The 17393-nt window shown below is 38.1% G+C and overlaps 1 protein-coding gene across 5 annotated transcripts in view; it reads right to left on the reverse strand.

The window, feature by feature from the left end:
* Positions 1-17393, reverse strand: part of PARPBP (PARP1 binding protein) — a 53612-nt gene that overhangs the window by 32992 nt on the left and 3227 nt on the right. For all 5 annotated transcript variants that reach the window (XM_080558573.1, XM_080558570.1, XM_080558569.1 and 2 more), the window contains 4 exons: positions 13031-13261; positions 11373-11480; positions 9164-9334; positions 6923-7077 (listed from right to left, as the gene is read on the reverse strand). In XM_080558573.1, the coding sequence (XP_080414699.1) occupies positions 6923-7077; positions 9164-9334; positions 11373-11480; positions 13031-13261 (665 nt within the window). The remainder of the gene's footprint in view (positions 1-6922; positions 7078-9163; positions 9335-11372; positions 11481-13030; positions 13262-17393) is intronic.

Genomic DNA, 17393 nt, shown 5'->3' on the forward strand with positions numbered 1-17393 from the left:
GCAGGCAAGGCAGGGGGGTGGCACTGTAATGCAGGAGCTAGACTGTATGGAGCTTGCAGCTGTCATTAACATGGTTGAGAGCCTCTGAGTAAGGATTAAGGAAAAAGCAAAAAAAGCAGATGTTATTGTGGGAGTCTACCATAGGCCACCCAGCCAGGATGACAACACCAATAAATTATTTTTTAAGGAATTAAGAGAGACCTTTCAATCAGCAGCCTTTGTCCTTATGGGTGACGTCAACGTGCCAAATGTAAACTGGGAATACCACATAGCTGGTACAAAAAGGTCCAGGAGATTCCTCAGACACCTTGATTGTAACTTCTTGGTACAGGTACTAAGAAAGTCAACTAGAAAAGGTGCCCTCCTAGATTTGTTTGTAAAGAGAGAGGGTCTCGGGGGTGAAGTGGTGATTGGTAGCTGTCTTGGCCATAGTGACCATGAAGTAGTCAAGTTTAAAATCTTTGGTGATGGGAGGAAAACTGCCACCAAAACTTCAGCCCTGGATATGGGGAGAGCAAACTTCAGGCTGCTCAGGGAAAGAGTTGGTAAGGTCCCCTGGGAAACTGCTTTTGGAGGACCATCAGTGCTGGTCACTTTTTATGTACCACCCCTTAAGAGCACAGGAACAGGCAATCCAAAAATGGCAGAAGTCAAGCAGGCAGATGGTCAGCTTGGCTGAGCAGGGATCTTCTGGAGCATATATGGAAAAAGAAAGTGGCCACTGGAAGCGAGGTCAAGCAACATGGGAGGACTACGGAGATGCTGTTTGTCATTGTAGGGAGAAAATTTGTGTAACCAAAGCTCAATTAGAATTAAGGGTGGCCAGTACTGTGAGGGGCGCAGTAAAAAGGGCTTTTTAAAGTACGTTAACAGCAAAAAGAGGATCAGAGATAACATTGATCCATTACTTGATGAGGATGGTCACCTCACAAATAGGCAGATAGACAAAGCAAAGACATTTAATGCCCGTCTTCAACATCAACAATGGGCTCTGGAACCCGTGGGGCCCTGAGATGGAAGACCACAACTGCGGTAACGATAAACTCCCAACCAATCCCAAACTTGCACGATATTTGCTGCTCTACCTGATGTTTGTAATTTTAAGGGGTCCAACTGGATTCGTCCCAGGATACTCAGAAAGCTGGCCGATGTCATTGCACAACCTCTCTCAATTATTTATCAATGGTCAACTAGAGGTTGGCAAATGTGCCAATTTTCAAAAAGGGTGAGAAAGAAGACCCTGGTAATTACAGGCTTGTCAGACTCACTTCAGAGTCTGGTAAAGTTATGGAGAAGATTATTCTGGGAGTTATTGAAAAAACACCTAAAAAAATGCAGTTTTGTTTGTTTTAGATGACACTAAATTAGGGGAACAGTTGGCACTGTCAAGGGTAGAGAGGCCTTGCAAATAGATCTTGACAAATTAGAGGGCTGAGCAGTCACCAACAATATGAAGTTTAACAAGTGCCATATTCTGCATGTGGCAAGGGGCAACCCTGGATGTAGGTACAGGCGTGTGGACTGTAGATGTGGATGTAGCGTACAGGCTGTAGAGCAGCTCTGCAGAAAGGAATCTGGGGGCTCTGGTCAATGGCAAGTTGAACATGAGTCAGCAGTGTGCCCTGGCAGCCAGGAGGGCCCAGCACATCCTGAGGTGCATCAGGCACAGCACTGCTAGCCGGTCAAGGGAAGTGATTGTGCTGCTCTACTCTGCGCTGATGCAGCCTCATGTTCAGTATACTGTGTGCAGTTTTGGGCACTATAATGTAAGAAAGTCATACAACTGTTAGAGAGTGTCAAAAGGAAGGCTACGAAGATGGGGAAGGGTCTATAGAACAAGACACATAAGGAGTGGCTGAGGTCCCTTGGTTTGTTCAGCCCAGAGCAGAACAGGCTGAGGGGAGGCCTCATGGCGGCCTGCAGCTCCCTCATGAGGGGAGCGGAGGGGCAGGCGCTGAGCTCTGCTCTCTGGGGACAGCGACAGGACCTGAGGGAAGGGCATGGAGCTTGGACAGGGAAGGGTTAGGAAAATGTTCTTCCAGAAAAAAATAAAAAGCAATTTGGGGAACCGCAGCTTCATCATGCTCACTGTAGTCCTGGTATAAATCATGGAACAAGTCTTCTTGGAAATCATTTCTAAGTACATGAAGGAAAAGGTGGTGACTGGTAAGTACAGGCATGGATTTCAAATCTGCTTGCTCTCAGTTATAAAATTACTGGCTTTACAGACGAGATAAATGCCATTCACCATTCTTCCTTCTTCCTTTGTCTATAGGAAGGCTTTCACTGTCAGACAGTACTGCCACATGCAACTTTGGATATTGCGGACTGAACAGATAAACAAGTTTGGAAGTTAAAGCCCGATTGAACAGACCAGATGAGTAAAAAACTGTTTGGATGATTAGACTGAGAGCAGTAGTCAACACATCATTCTGTGGAACACCATAGACGCCTATCCCAAAACCTGCTTTTTCATTTAAAAATATATGTACTTATATATCTATTTGTCAGTGGCCTGGAGGTGGTGATAAACTATATGCTCATCAAGTTTGCAGATGACACCAAATTGGGTGGAACAGTCAACATGCTTGAGGGTAGTGCTGCCATGCAGATATACCTAGGTAGACTGGAAGAAAGAGGTGACAGGAACCATACAAAATACAAAACAGGAAATACAAAGTCATGTAAAGGGATAAATCCTTGCAATGATACTAGCTGAGCAGCAGCCCTGTCGAAAAGAAGTTGGGAGTCTTGGTGCATGTTCAGCAAGCTAAACAAGCCAGGAGTGTGCCTTGGCAGCAAAGGCGGCCAACAGTATCCTTGGCTGCATCAACAGTAGCGTAGCCAGTAGTCTGAAGAATGTGATTAACCTTCTCTAATCAGCACTTATTGTACCGAATTTAGAATACCGCATCCAATTTTTGGCCCCCCAGTCCAGGAAAGGCATTGATAAACTGGAATAAGTTCAGCAGAGAGCTGCCAAGATGGTCAGGGAGACATGCCCTGTGAGGAGAAGCTAAGGGAACAGCTTGTTCAGTCTGGAGAAGAAAAAGGCTTCAGGGGAATCTACTAATAGGCTTCTGATACCTACAAGAAAGTAATCAAGAAGATGGAGCCAGGCTCTTCATGTTGGCTCTTAGCAGACAGAAAAGAGACAACAGGCACAAACTGAAACAAGACAGGTCCCAACTGGTTTCAGGGAAGAAATAAGTCACCATGAGGACACTCAAGTAGTGGAACAGGTTGCCAAGAAAGACGCTGCAGTGTCTGTCCTTGGATGTTTTCAAAGCCTGACTTGTTAACGCCTTGATTATCCTAGGCTGACCTCATAATTGACTGCTTTGAGCGGGATGTTGGATCAAAAACTTCCTGATGTTCCTTCCAACCTGAATTATTTTATGATCTTAAGTTTAAAGAGTCTTATAGACACTGCTTTGCACATGCTTGCACGGTTTTCCAGCAACTTTAGAACACAGAACTCCAGGGCTGTGTGAATGCTAACCAATTAATCCAAACATTCAGAACAAGATCAGATCAAGCCTCATATGCTTTCTATGCTAAAATACTACTGTATCTCCAGCTGCAATCACAGCTTCACAAAAGCAACTTGAGTAATTGCATTTTCCCTACTAGCAGACAGCTCAATGCACTAATTCAAAAGCATGATCAAGTCAAGTTGTATAACTTCTAAAATCGACTGTAGAAGACTGTTTTGGGGCCTGAACCGAAGACCCTCTCCAAAGTATCACGCTCACTCAAAGGTGTTGAATGGAACACTTAATGCAGCTGTTAGGCTTTACTACTACTGTGAGCTGTGCAATAGTGTCACCTAGTGGTCAGTACTTTTACAACGAAGTCAGAGTTTTCTTCTTGAATCGGGCCCTACCAACTTTGCTACTCTACAAAACCAGTATATATTTTTTAAAGTATATATATTTATATAGACACACATGCATATGAAGCCAAAGTTGCAGCAACCAATAAAACTAAACTGAGACATGGAAAAGCATAAGTCACACACAGCTTTTATGAACTTGAAAAAATGTCATTCCAGAAATAGAAAAAGTTATTTCCGGATACAAGAAGCATTATTGGTGTAAAAGAAAAGGATTTCAGAATGATGAATGAGTACTGCAGTCTTTTGTTTATACCACCATAAATGAGGCTCAAGATCACCAGGTGTAAAATGATATCATCCAATTCCAAACGCAACATTGATACATTTCTTGTCAAGAGACAAGAATAAGTAGAGAACTTGCATAATATACTTCGTGAACGTTGCCAAAGTCTATGTACAGCATTTGTAAATAGTTTTAGGGTTACAAGTTTTAGAGCACCCCCAAACTTTAAGGACTGTTCATGCTACTGATTTTTGAAGTACTCATAATTCCTTCTAATCTTACACAACTGGAGAATGAGGAGAGGCAAACTTCAACTATTTCAACATGCCACAGATTTATAAGAATGCTTGTTTTACTCATTGCACACTCCTCAAAACTACTGAAATTCATTATATCTTTGCATTTCTCCGGCTATCAGGTCTGCTTAAACTTCGTGCCACACTTGAATCAAATCAGTTTCATTAGATTTCCACTATTCTACAGCTTTCATATCATCTACTGTTCATTTTCTTTCTTAGATGAATGACCTGAGCATGAGAACATTTGTTTTTCTCCATAGATTAGCAGACAATTGGTTGCACCATATCTATTATGTTCAAAATATTCTTAAGCACATCCCAACAATGTTCAACACTCTCAACTAAGTTTCTAGGTTTAAAAAAAAAAACATGACTCAAGCAGATTAAGAAAGTCTTTTTGACAGATTGTGTTCCACAATCAACTCAGCATTTATTTGGCTACTCTGTATTTTACAGAAGTTCAAGTTTCATAGGGTTTCCACTTCAACAAGTTCAAACAGTGAAGTAACAGACTTCAAATTATTAAGTAAACAGCCAAAAATACTGCATGTTTCTTGTAGAATAGAAAATACCAAGACCTGATTTTGTAGCTTGGCTAACATTTACAGCAGAGAAATAGCAATGTCACAGACAGATAGCCCAGTTTGCTCTCAGATTTCTAAGCTGGCTTCTAAAGACTAAGCAACTAAAAACTTGGTTCACTGTTGCTTTTTTCCTCTGCTCTTCAGACTGCAGTAGTAACAGAAGTAGAGAAATTTCTTTTGCAGAATTACTTCTAGAATTCATAACTGTAAAAATCACAAGCAGGACATACAGGCTGTCCCCACTCACATGGCTTACTGAAAACTTAGGGAAAATTGAATGGTTTCTTTTTGTTCACCAACGTTGCAATCCGTACAGTTTTTGAGGACTTAGCAGACTAATGAAGATTCTTTTGAGGACAGCCAACCAATTAGTATATTTCTATAATCACTTAGCTACTACATAAATATAGAAACAAACACAATAGTAGTATTTTACATCTTGTGGTTATAAACCCCATAAGGAGTACAAGAACAGGAAATACATAGTACAGCTTGCTTAGTGACACAAACAATGACACCTACACATATACATGCAATCTACTGAACACGATCGAATTTTCTATTTACAAAACTTATACCCTAAAGTGAAAGATATTATCATGCCATCTATATGGAATGAAAATAGGAACTAGAATGATGAAGAAAAGGACAGCAGGTACAGCAACAGGGATTAGAAAACAATTACTAAGCTCTAGAGAATTCTTCCAGTTACACTGCAATTTTTCCAGCTACTTTGATTTTTCTTACATGCTTTAAACAGACTGGTAATTAAAAAGATGTAGCATTTTTATGTTACACTTTGCAGAGTCACACATACCTGCAAAAGTGGTCTCTCCACCCTAAAAGTTTGTACACAAATGTTTGTTTGTTTTTTTCATTTTTATGAATGTATAGTGCCAGACATGATTTAAACATAGAAAAAAGCATACAATAGAAGTTGACTTGGAAGTTTTCTTTAACGATCGCCACATACAGCATGTCTCTGGCATTCACGATGTTCAAATCAAAGAAACAAGTAGCAGCATTAAAAATTAAAACAAAAACGGAAAACAATGAAATTACTGTTCAGATTCCATTGATGTTGGAAGTATCTTTGTAATAATGCTTATGGTTTGCTTATAACATTGTTTTCATGGCTGCATGAATTAGACTCGATTTAACCAAAAAAATTCTTTAGTACATAACTATTACAGGTAATTGGCTAAAATTCTGTTTAGAAAAATTACTTATTATAAGTGAAAGAGTAGTTAACTTCTATAATACTTAAGAAAACTATTTTTCTTCTCCTAAAGCCAGCACTTACCAATTCAAATTATGTCATACTAACACTTGCATGTAATTAATCTCACATTTATAACTCTGCCCAAGAAGACTAGCTTCAGGTCTTCAGAAACATTGAAAACCAGTAACTTTACAAGAGCCTCCCTAAGAAATAGTTCTTACAATTGGCATATGTGGTTAAAAATAAGAGAACAGAAAGGCTAAATAACCAATATTATTTATTGGTTCTTAATACCGAAGAAAGGAGTGGCGATGAAGAGTTTTTTAATACAAGAATAAATACAGTGAGGTAACAAAATAGAAGTAATAAATGAGCAAGAAAAAGAAAAACAGTATGTATTCATCAGACCCACAAGATTTAAAATTTTTCTAATTCATTTATGATTAGGGAACTATTCAAATACATATACATACATTGATATGGTAAAAATTTAATACAAAGAATACCCTCAAAATCTAAAAGCTTACCCCACTTGCTTTTCAAATATAAGCTTTCTTTTTAGAAAAATGTTTAAAGTTTAGACACTTACTCTGAAATAAGTAAACGATTAGATCTTCTTTCATTCCTCCCTCTCAAGACACACACAAGAAAAATAAAAGGTGCTCAACAAGACAGAAAGACAAGAAATTCTATTACCTTGGATCCAAGATTTCACCAAGAATTTCTTCCAGCTTGTCAATAAAGTTAACAAAGTTTGAAAGTCCCTTTACATGGACTCTTAAGGGATCAAATAACGAAGCTGCACAGCCTTTTCCTCCAAGTTCTACAGTTCGGATAAAAGATATTGCCATCTATTAGGAGAAATATTTCAATAATATTGAAAAAATGTAGGCATATCCAAAATGTATGTATGTTGAAGTGATCATCTCCTACAGATTTGCAAGCAGTGTATACAGCTAGATAATAGCAGAAATAAACCAAAATCAATAGAATACATTTTAATAGCAAGCTTTTTACATCTCACTGTACATATCTATACATATTTGCACGATCAATGCTTAAATAGTGCAGCAGTATAAAAATCCACAAGCCAAACAAAAGTGACCCAACTAATTTGATGTTTACATTGGCCTTTTGACATCTTAGTAAATGCTTTATTAATACAGTATAATTTTTTGTTGTTGTTGCTCTTTAAATGCTTGTGCTGACATCAAAAAAATACTCAAAAATTCAGAGCCTTGTCTATGGCCTAAGAGCCTATGAACATTTAATAAAAGCATGTAAAAATTGATTCCAGTAGCATATATATTTTCAGAGGTACAAATAAAAACTATGAATACTCAAAGCTGAAAAAATGTGACCATTAAAAGGTCCTAGCATCAGATACTCAGTTCTGGAAGTTTCCATATAACTAGTATACAATAGAGACATTGAAAATAAGAGATGGCCTCAAAGCAGTACACTTTTGATCATGACCCCTCAAATTTTAAGGCAATGGTCAAAATAAACAGCTTCACATTTCTCCATAAAAGTTAGAGATAAGAAACCAATTACAACTGACTGATGCCATAATACTGATTCTACATATGATTTAGCTGTATAGTCTGAAATTAAATTTAATAAAGCTCTTGGGACTGTAACAAATACAACTGGAATTACTCTAGCAAAGAAATTAAACCTGCCACTATTCCTGCTTTTGCACTAAAGACTTCTTGTGGATAAAGTATGGTTCATAGGACCTTGCTTTCCCAATGGAAAATATTCTGGCTTTGCAGGACTTCTACAAGACATAGATGCCAGAAAAGATGACTTCTTTATACAGTAGAGAAGTTTCCCCTCTGGCAAGGGTGAGGAAGAGGCAACAAATCCAGTCCAAACAACTTTTTTATACACAATTTTAATGGAGCATTAGGAGCTAAGATAATCCTGGAACTGAGATTTCACAAGTTTTCCATATTTTTCAACCATAAAATCTGAGACTGCAGCTGCTTCAGTGACTGTTACATACTGTTTTTCCTCGGTCTACCGTTGTCTGCACTGTATATGCAAAAATTGATTATTTTAAATATGAGGGACCACAGTGGTTCTTTGGAGAAAGAATTCTTACTCATCTTATTACAACTATTTTTGAGATGGCGCTGTGGTGGCTATAACTATTCTAAGTATAAATTCACCTCACATGCTTTGAGTACCATAATTGATGCTATAGCTTTTTATGTTCCTATGCAAAGGAGCATACCTCTTTTTCCTCCAGCTCTGTGCCTTTGAGAATAACATAAGCAGGAATGTCCCATATCAATCACATCTTGGAGAATATTTCAAGACTGATCAAGCTATAGACAACTGACAAGCATTACCCTCCAAAAATTCTGCCAAAGCTGAAGAAGCTGCAATACGGCTACTCCAAATTTTGGAGTCTGTTCTCAAGTACATGTCAAAAGCAGGATTTTTATCATTAGATGGCTCTACAAAAGGGATTTTGTGCAAGGAAATACTTTAAAACTTGAGTTAAACTGAATCTGAAAGTGCACAAAGTGCTGTTTGTTTTTAAACATTTAGCCGAAGTACTTTCAACATTTTAAACAAAAAAGGTAAAACACATTGTAATGCACTGTTAATGGATTCTTTTTAACAGTCCTGATTCCTGTTTTTCAAATGCCACACTAGTGCTCTAGAGGTACACATGCACACATTTTTCTGTGTCTTTAGATCTCACAATCAAGCAACCATCCCTTTCTTCAGGCTGGATCCGTCACATTTTTTTGTTGTTTGTTTTAAATCTAGAAACTATATTTATGGTGGTATTCAACTTGGCTTGCAAGTGTCAGTCTTGCGTATGCAACATTTATGTTGCAACATAATGTGATGCAACATTTCATGTTTATAGAACTATTTCGTTATCTCTGATCTACAGCAAGTTTCATTGGACACACATACCAGGAAAATGGACATTTTTCTCTCCTGTGAGGCATGTTTTAGTTTAGTAAAGGCTTCTCTACCAAGTCCTCTGTCAGGAACATTTAGAATATGAGCCAATGCCAGATCATCCTTAGAATTCACCACCAGGCTTAAATATGAATAAACACACTTCTTTGCCAAGAACATCACCTGTATAAGAAAGCATCAACATTAACTGGTCATCTTACTGCTAAATTACATTCTAATCTTTAAAATCTAATTTCCAAAGTCTTATTAGTACATATGTAAAGTAAGAGTCTTACCTTACATAATTTCAAAATATTACTTCATGTATGGCAATTATGGAAGCATTGACAAAGGCAAGCATGATTAATATGTTAAAATTAGCATCACAAAATATCCAAAGTTGAAGGGACCCACAAGGATCATTGAGTCCAAATCCTGGCTCCACGCAGAACCACCCAAAATTCAGACTATATGTCTGAGTGCATTGTCCAAACAATGGTACTCAGTAGGCTCGGTGCCATGATCACTGCCCTGGGGAGCCTGTCCCAGTGCCTGACCACCCTCTGGGTACAGAACGTTTTCCTAACACCTAGTCTGACCCTCCCCTGTCCCAGCTCCATGCGGTTCCCTCGGGTCCTGTCGCTGTCCCCAGAGAGCAGAGCTCAGCGCCTGCCCCTCCACTCCCCTCGTCAGGGAGCTGCAGGCCGCCATGAGGCCTCCCCTCAGCCTGCTCTGCTCTGGGCTGAACAAACCAAGGGACCTCAGCTGCTCCTTATGTCTTGCCCTCTAGACCTTTCCCCATCTTCGTAGCCTTCCTTTGGAGGCTCTATAATAGTTTTGTGTGTCTTATACTATGGTGCCCAAAACTGAAAACAGTACTTGAGGTACAACTATATGTACTGTACTTGAGTATTCACAAAATATTTGAGAGCTGTATCTCTAGCTATTCAAGTTGGCTATCTATTTCTACTTAGCAATCTCTCCACAAATATTCCTTCTACATCCCAAGGCAAAATAGTAACACCATTAAACCACAATGATTTTACATTAACTTCAAATAAGCTAAAGACTTACAACACCTCACCAGCTCCACCTTGGATCCACTAATTTTTCCCTTGGTTGGCTTCCTGGAATTTCAATAACAGAAGTCCCACTGATCGAAGTTTTCAAGTTTATATTAAATTACAACCCAGCTCTACCCTCTTATCAAAAAATATAAAATTATAATTACTTATATTGCAGCACTGTTCAGGATCCTGTAAGAATAAAATTCTCAGAATTCAAGAATTTATAGTTTTGTTATAAGCAAAGAAAGCAAAGACAAAAAAAGGCCATTAATAGAAGGAAAGACAAACCTTTCATAGCTATGGGATTTCTTCTTATTCAACAGGAAATAAGACAAATGTAAGCAGTCAAAAAGAAAAAATGGGCCAAGAATATTTTTACTACACATGTCACGGTCAGAGCACCAAGCAAGCCTAGTGGTAGAAGTGCTATCTAGGGCATAACCTTAGTAACAAAGAGAAAAGCACCTAAGTGCATTTTACTGAAACATTCTGTTATCCTGATGTCAGATTGCTGGGAAGATGCTTGCTCACTTGTTGGGAACTATTTTGAGTTGTACCCAAATATTGTATTGAAATTGACACTTAAGAGGAAAGCAAGCTTGGAAGTGACTGAAGCTTCAGCATTCTAAGCACTGCTATACCGATTCTGTTTAGGTGGTTGAATCCAGTATCCCCACAAAGTCCTCAGCTGTCTACTGCAACAGATCAGCATTGTTTGCATTTCCACAGCTACCACTACAGTTGCTACTCAGATTTCTTCTGCAAGTAAATAAGCATTACTTAAGTTTAAAAGTTAAGCCTAAGTTTATATCTCTTATCATTTCACTTTGCAGCATCAGGCAAATCCTTTAACTCTCAGTCAAGACAATGTTTGAATGATAATATACTTGCAGAAAATATGTATTCCCTATTGTTTAAAGGCAGATTAAATCTAGGTCAAGTACCTGCCATAAAAGGACTGTCTTCCAGAGAATAAATTTGTGCACTTGCTCCATGCACACACATAATATACCGAAGAGATACAGAGTTTGAATACACTTATTTTTTAAACCAATAATATCTTAATAGCAATAACTGGAAAAGGAAACTTGTATTTCATCTTCCATTAAATTTCCCATATCTAAAAAGCATTAAAAAAGACTTTTTTTTTTTACCTTCGCATTGCTCTGGTCCTGTCTGTTGACTGGTGCGGGAGTAGAAGGCACACAACCACTATTTTCTGATACATTCATTATGCCAGAAATAAATTCCAGCAGTTGAACCTTTAATAAAAAGAATTGAATAAATTTAAATACAAAGATGACTGAAACACAAAAGTAATGCTAAGACCAAGTAAAACTACGATTTTCTCCAGCTTGCTAATATTTTGAACCCCAAAAGCTAATTTTTCTTTAGTCTTTAGAAATACAACTGTTTTAAGAGAAAAATGACATGTAAGATTCAGATTAACTCAGGAGAACTTTTACAGTTACTACCCTAAAAGCAGCTGCTCTTTTTTTAAAGAAAAAAAAAAAGAAGTTAATACTATACCATAATTATAAAGAACTCATTAATCCTCCAAAATTTTCTACCTTCCCCATGAAAGTAGCAACAAATACAAGAAAAGCAATTACAGCTTCCTAAACTTCAGTCCTTTATGTCTTTTGTAGAAGAAGAAGGAAGAGTTCTTCCAAGCAATTGAAATATTCTGTCCTTCATTGACTAGTTTTTCCTCTAATAATGCAGGTTACCTTCCTGCAAGCAGACAGTTAACTCCTCTCTGTAATTTTTGTTACAAGCTAGAAATAGGTGCAGCTAAATCCAATGTTTATTAATTTTTCATTATAAGTTTCCTTTGTCTTTTAATCTTCCCATGCTCTACAGAGCACAGAATCAAATAAAATCATGGGGCATGCTTGTTTTTTAAACTTATTTTAATTGCTACTAATACACAACCATCAGACCCAGCCAACATGGGTTCAGGAAAGTCCCATCTCACTAATTTGATATCCTTCTATGATAAGATCACCCTCTTAGTAGACAAAGGGAAAGCAGTGGATGTAGTTTTTCTGGATTTTCGCAAGGTTTTTGATTTTGTCCCTCATGGTACTTCTAGACAAATTGCCTAACTGTGAGAAGAACAGGTACACAGTATGACATTTGGACTCAGTTTTTGCAGGTCCCTTCCAACTGTATCCACCTTATTCTGATCTTTGTTATCAGATCAAAATATATAACCAAATTTGTGTTATTTTCATATTCAAAGTGCAATATGTACTACAACTTCTCTAGCCTGGAGCATGGCCTCATGTGCAGTGTTGTAACATCTGAAGCACAATAAACTGCAACAGATGCTTGACTGAGTAGCTGAAGTGGAACCTCTTGTGGTCTCTGGAAAAATCTAACATGAAGGTACATAAAGAATATGGAGTTTTTTTGCCTTTAAGAGCGTGGTATTTTTAAAATGAAAACCAAAAATATTTGGACTGCCTATCAACATATATCCAAAACTCCATGATGCATTAATCACTAAGCTCTGACCCAGCCACATCAAATTCTACAATTCAGTTTTCAGTTCTGTTTGTGAGAAAGAACAATATACTCAGTGGAGCTGTGATCTACCCATCAAGCAGGACAGCTGAAATATGTAATTTTTGAATGGATCTACGATCTCTTAAAAGGTTTAATAATTTAAAGTAATCTGTTCCTCCAGAGAAAAGGAAAGTCATTTGTGAATAATTCAAGACTTCTGCATATATTTTAGAAGCACTGTAAATCCATAACTGAAATCAGAAATATGGTAAAACAGAGATCAAGCAAACAAAATACTTACAGGGGCTATGCTTTCCTCTTCAGATACAAGTGCAAGAGCATAGCACTTCTGACATATATCTATGATATCTAACATATTGCTGCTTGCTAAGAAGGTATCATAGGCTTTTTTAACATCAGCATAGTTTTCTGGTTCTTCCATGTTTTCATGTGATAATCCTAGTTTGTCATGTAACAAATATTTCCAAGTTTCCATCACATCATTAAGTGATACCGTGAAATCTCCGTGGTGCTAATAGGACAGAAAAAACAATAACATGTTTTGTGTTCAGCAGAGCTTTAAGAGTTACTTTAAAACAAGATTTTATATATATATATATATATAATTATATATATATGTATTTTCTTACAGAAAAAAATATAAACTAAATATTTGCATTTGTAATGAACAAAGTATTACTTATAATTGAAGTTCTTCCAGTGCTTTGGTCTTAGAGCTGACTTTTTGGAATATAAAGTCCTTTATCCTCATCTTTAAAATGCCAGGCATATATTTTGAACTTTACTCATAAGAAATTGATTTTCACAGGACTACTGCATAAATACAGTTAATTATTTGCAGAAATAGTGTTCATCACGGCAGGCATTTACCTTCCAAGAGCAGTAAATAATATTAACATGCCTCAAGCAGTGATCTGGGAAAACATATGCCATCTCCAAACAAAAATGAGCATTTTTCCCCCCTCCCATGGTAATAGTTTACTATAATGTTGATAGCATTGCTACACAGATCTAACAAATGCATTAAAGCAACACACACCTACTTATATCCTTATATCCCTTACTAGTATCATAAATAACATCAACTATATGACACTATCTTTGACACCAGCTTTGGGCCCACACTCCCTTACAGAATTATTAGATTACATTCCCATGCACCCATTGGCCCCCTTCCCTTCACCCTTTCCCCCCCCCCCAAATGAAAGAGAATTACAACTTGGCAGTCAATTATATGATTTAATAGCAATTAATAGAGTTAAAGTGCAAATAAAGTAGGCAAAAAATGACAAAAAGTGGGTAGCACAATAACTATCAGCATATTATCAACAACTGAAGAATCTTTCCCTATTCTAGGCAAAAAATAAAATTCAAATGTATCCAAGTAACGTAAGAGGCTGGTTTCACAGCTGCAGTCCCTTCCCCTTTCCTACTCTTGAGAGAACACTCCATTGACCTTTGATAGACAGAAACAGAAAATACATCAACAGGAAGGACTAAAATCACATTTGATTTACCTATCAGTTATCTCCCCCCCGCCCCCCCCAAGGATTTACATCAAAATAAGGGCATCTGCTATAAATGCATTTGTATATAGGGGTGCATCAAATAATGATCCCTAAGCACTTCTGAGATGAAGAAACACTTAACTGTAAAGCAATAGCTTGCAGTTTTATTATGCAGAAACCTAAAGGGAAAATGTAGAAAATGCTTTCTATTAAGTCTTTAGATGGAAGAACAAAAGAGACTAAAAATAAAAGACTAGAACATAGCATTATGGACTACATACAATCTTATTTATAAAGTGGAAAACTAAAGGGCCAAAGTTGTTAGCAAAGGTGGCATAGTCGGGGGTTACAACAACAGCAGGGCACTAGTGAAAAGCAAAAAGGTAAGAGTCACAGAAGGCAGGAACAAATAGGGCTGAAATTCAAAGTTTTAAATCAAAAATAAGTGACACATCCCTCTTATTTGAGTAAGACTGAATGATGTGTTAACTGGATTGCAGCCTACAACCTTTCAGCAAGAAGATGGGAGAGTTTAGCCTGCACTTGGGCACAGTATATAACACTACTTATAGGATCTCTTATTTAAAGGAGATGAGTATTGTCAATGGTTAAAAACTGCAATACTAAGAAAGCCATAAAATAAGTTCAATCCCTTTAAGCAAAACTACATTCACAAAGAATTAGTCAGAACCTGACTGTAAGTTAAAATACATAGCGAAGACTTCTACTACTCATCTGGGGGCCCTCCATCACAAGAAGGGCATAGACCTATTATAATGAGTCCAGAGGAAGGCCACAAAGACAATTAAGGGGCTGGAACACCTCTCCTACAAAGACAGGCTATGGGAGTTGGGACTGTTCAGAAGACAAGGCTCCACAGAGACCTTAAGGGGTCCTACAGCAAAGCTGGGGAGGGACTCTTTATCAGGGAATGTAGGGATAAGACAAGGGGGGAATGACTTTACACCAAAAGAAGGTCGATTTAGATTAGACCTTAGGAAGACATTCTTTGCTGTGAGGGTGGTGAGGCACTGGAACAGGCTGTCGAGAGAAGTTGTGGATGCCCCATCCCCAGAAATGTTCAAGGCCAGGTTGGATGGGGCTTTGGGCAACTGGGCTGGTGGGAGGTGTCCCTGCCTGCTGCAGGGGGAAGTTGGAAATAAATGGCCTTTAAGGTCTCTTCCAACCCACACCATTCTATGATATGCACTCTTTCCAATTCAGCCCCTCCAAAAATTAAAAATATATGTATAATATTATAAACACAATTCAAAGAGATTAGCAGCCGGTCAGAGAAAAAAAAGTCTCATTTTAGCTTGGTACTTGTGGAAGAATTTGTTTCAAAACAAAGTAGAATTTCAATACGGCATCTAGTAAACCAAAGCCATTCCTTGCAAGACAGAGGACATGCAGAGATTAGCAAAGTTTATATTAGTGCTGCAAAAATATTTTAAATCAAAGTAAAATTGCACTCCAGATATTAACTTTCATGATCAGGTGCTCACTGTGGCAGTGTATTCTATTACTTACACAGTCAATTGTCACAAGTCCAATGTTAAATGAAAAAATAAGTGTGTGATGGTTTCCAACAAGCATACACCAGCTGACTAATATCTAAAGGAAGTTCAGAAAGTTCTGGACTTTCATTCCATGATAGACATTGCAGGTATCGTGTTTCATAGGCATAGAAACAAAATGTTATAAAGCATCTCCACTTCCTGTGCTTCTTAATAATGTAGCACATTAAGTCTCCTTGGATTCTCATTTTAGCATGTTTGAAGTCCAGTAGCAACATTCCATGCCTAAAGACACCTTTTTAGTATTTTGTAGGTATTGTGAGCTTTCTAGGGCTAACTACATAGCAAAACAGTTTCTATTTTGCCATCAAGTTGTTAAAAAAAACAACACACAGAACATGATGCATATTCCAGCAATATTATGCTTTCTCCTACCTTCCCTAAATTAATGGCCACTAACCACTTTTAGAACATATGCTTTCAAGACTGCTGTGTTTAACCAGCATCCCGGTGTTGTCTCTAATTCTAGTTTTTCAGGCATACTCCTAGACTGCAGTATTCCTGTCTGGCACTCTTCCTGATTTACAAGATTCTGCAATTTTGCAGTCTCCAACCCTACACTGAGCCTTTAGTGCTTGCATGTGCTCTCTTCTAAGAGGGAGGCTCCCAAACTGTGGCCTGTAAAGCACATTAAGCAATATAAAGCAACATTTTGAATGGGTTTCCTATTCCAGTGAATGTTGATAGGGCTGCACGCAGATTTAGAAACTCATCCATATCAAGAGGATATATAGAGACATAAGCATCTGATAGCTGTGACATTGAAGTCTGGCAGAAACAAAGGCAATGAACTTCCAGGCCAAGATCCCAGGCTTAGAAAAACCGGTATAACTTGCACAGCTAATTGTTTGGGACTGCACAATGTTTTAGAGGGTAGTCCTCAGTACAAGAGGCACACTGACATATTGAAGAGAGTCCAGTGAAGAGCCACGAAGACGATCAAGGCACCTATCCTCTGAAGAGGGGCTGAGAGTGCCAGGACCTGGAGAAGAGAAGGCTCAGCAGGGAACCTGTCAATAAGTACAAACACCTGAACAGAGGGTGCATGGATGACAGCCAGACTCCTTGCAGTAGTGCCCCACTGACAGGAGAAGATGTAATAGGGACGAACACAGGAGGGTCCATCTGATCATCAGGAAAGACTTCTTTACTGTGACAGTCACTGAGTTCTGGCACAGGTTGTCTAGAAAGGCCATTAAATCTCCCTCCTTGGGAGGGAGAAATTTCCCTCCTTGAGACTCAAAAGGTGTCTGGACACAGTCCTGGGAAACAGTTTCTAGGTGGCCCTGCTTTTATACAGGGAAGTCCACAGGTACAGTCAACAAGACAATTACTCTCAGTTGAACTTCACCTTGAAGATTGTTACTTTTATTTCAAACTTCAGGAAAGGTGGCTCTTCTTGAAAGTTTACCTAAGTATTTTTAGGCCTATAACAACTTTTACCTAGATTGATTAGTAACTTTCACTACACACTATATACCACCAATGGCTTTATGCCTTATAGCTACAACACAAGGTACATTCAGAGGAACTCAGATTATACATTTTTTCCCCTTTT

The sequence above is a fragment of the Anser brachyrhynchus genome (assembly GCF_964034855.1).
Source record: "Anser brachyrhynchus genome assembly, chromosome: 1".
Classification (NCBI taxonomy): domain Eukaryota; kingdom Metazoa; phylum Chordata; class Aves; order Anseriformes; family Anatidae; genus Anser; species Anser brachyrhynchus.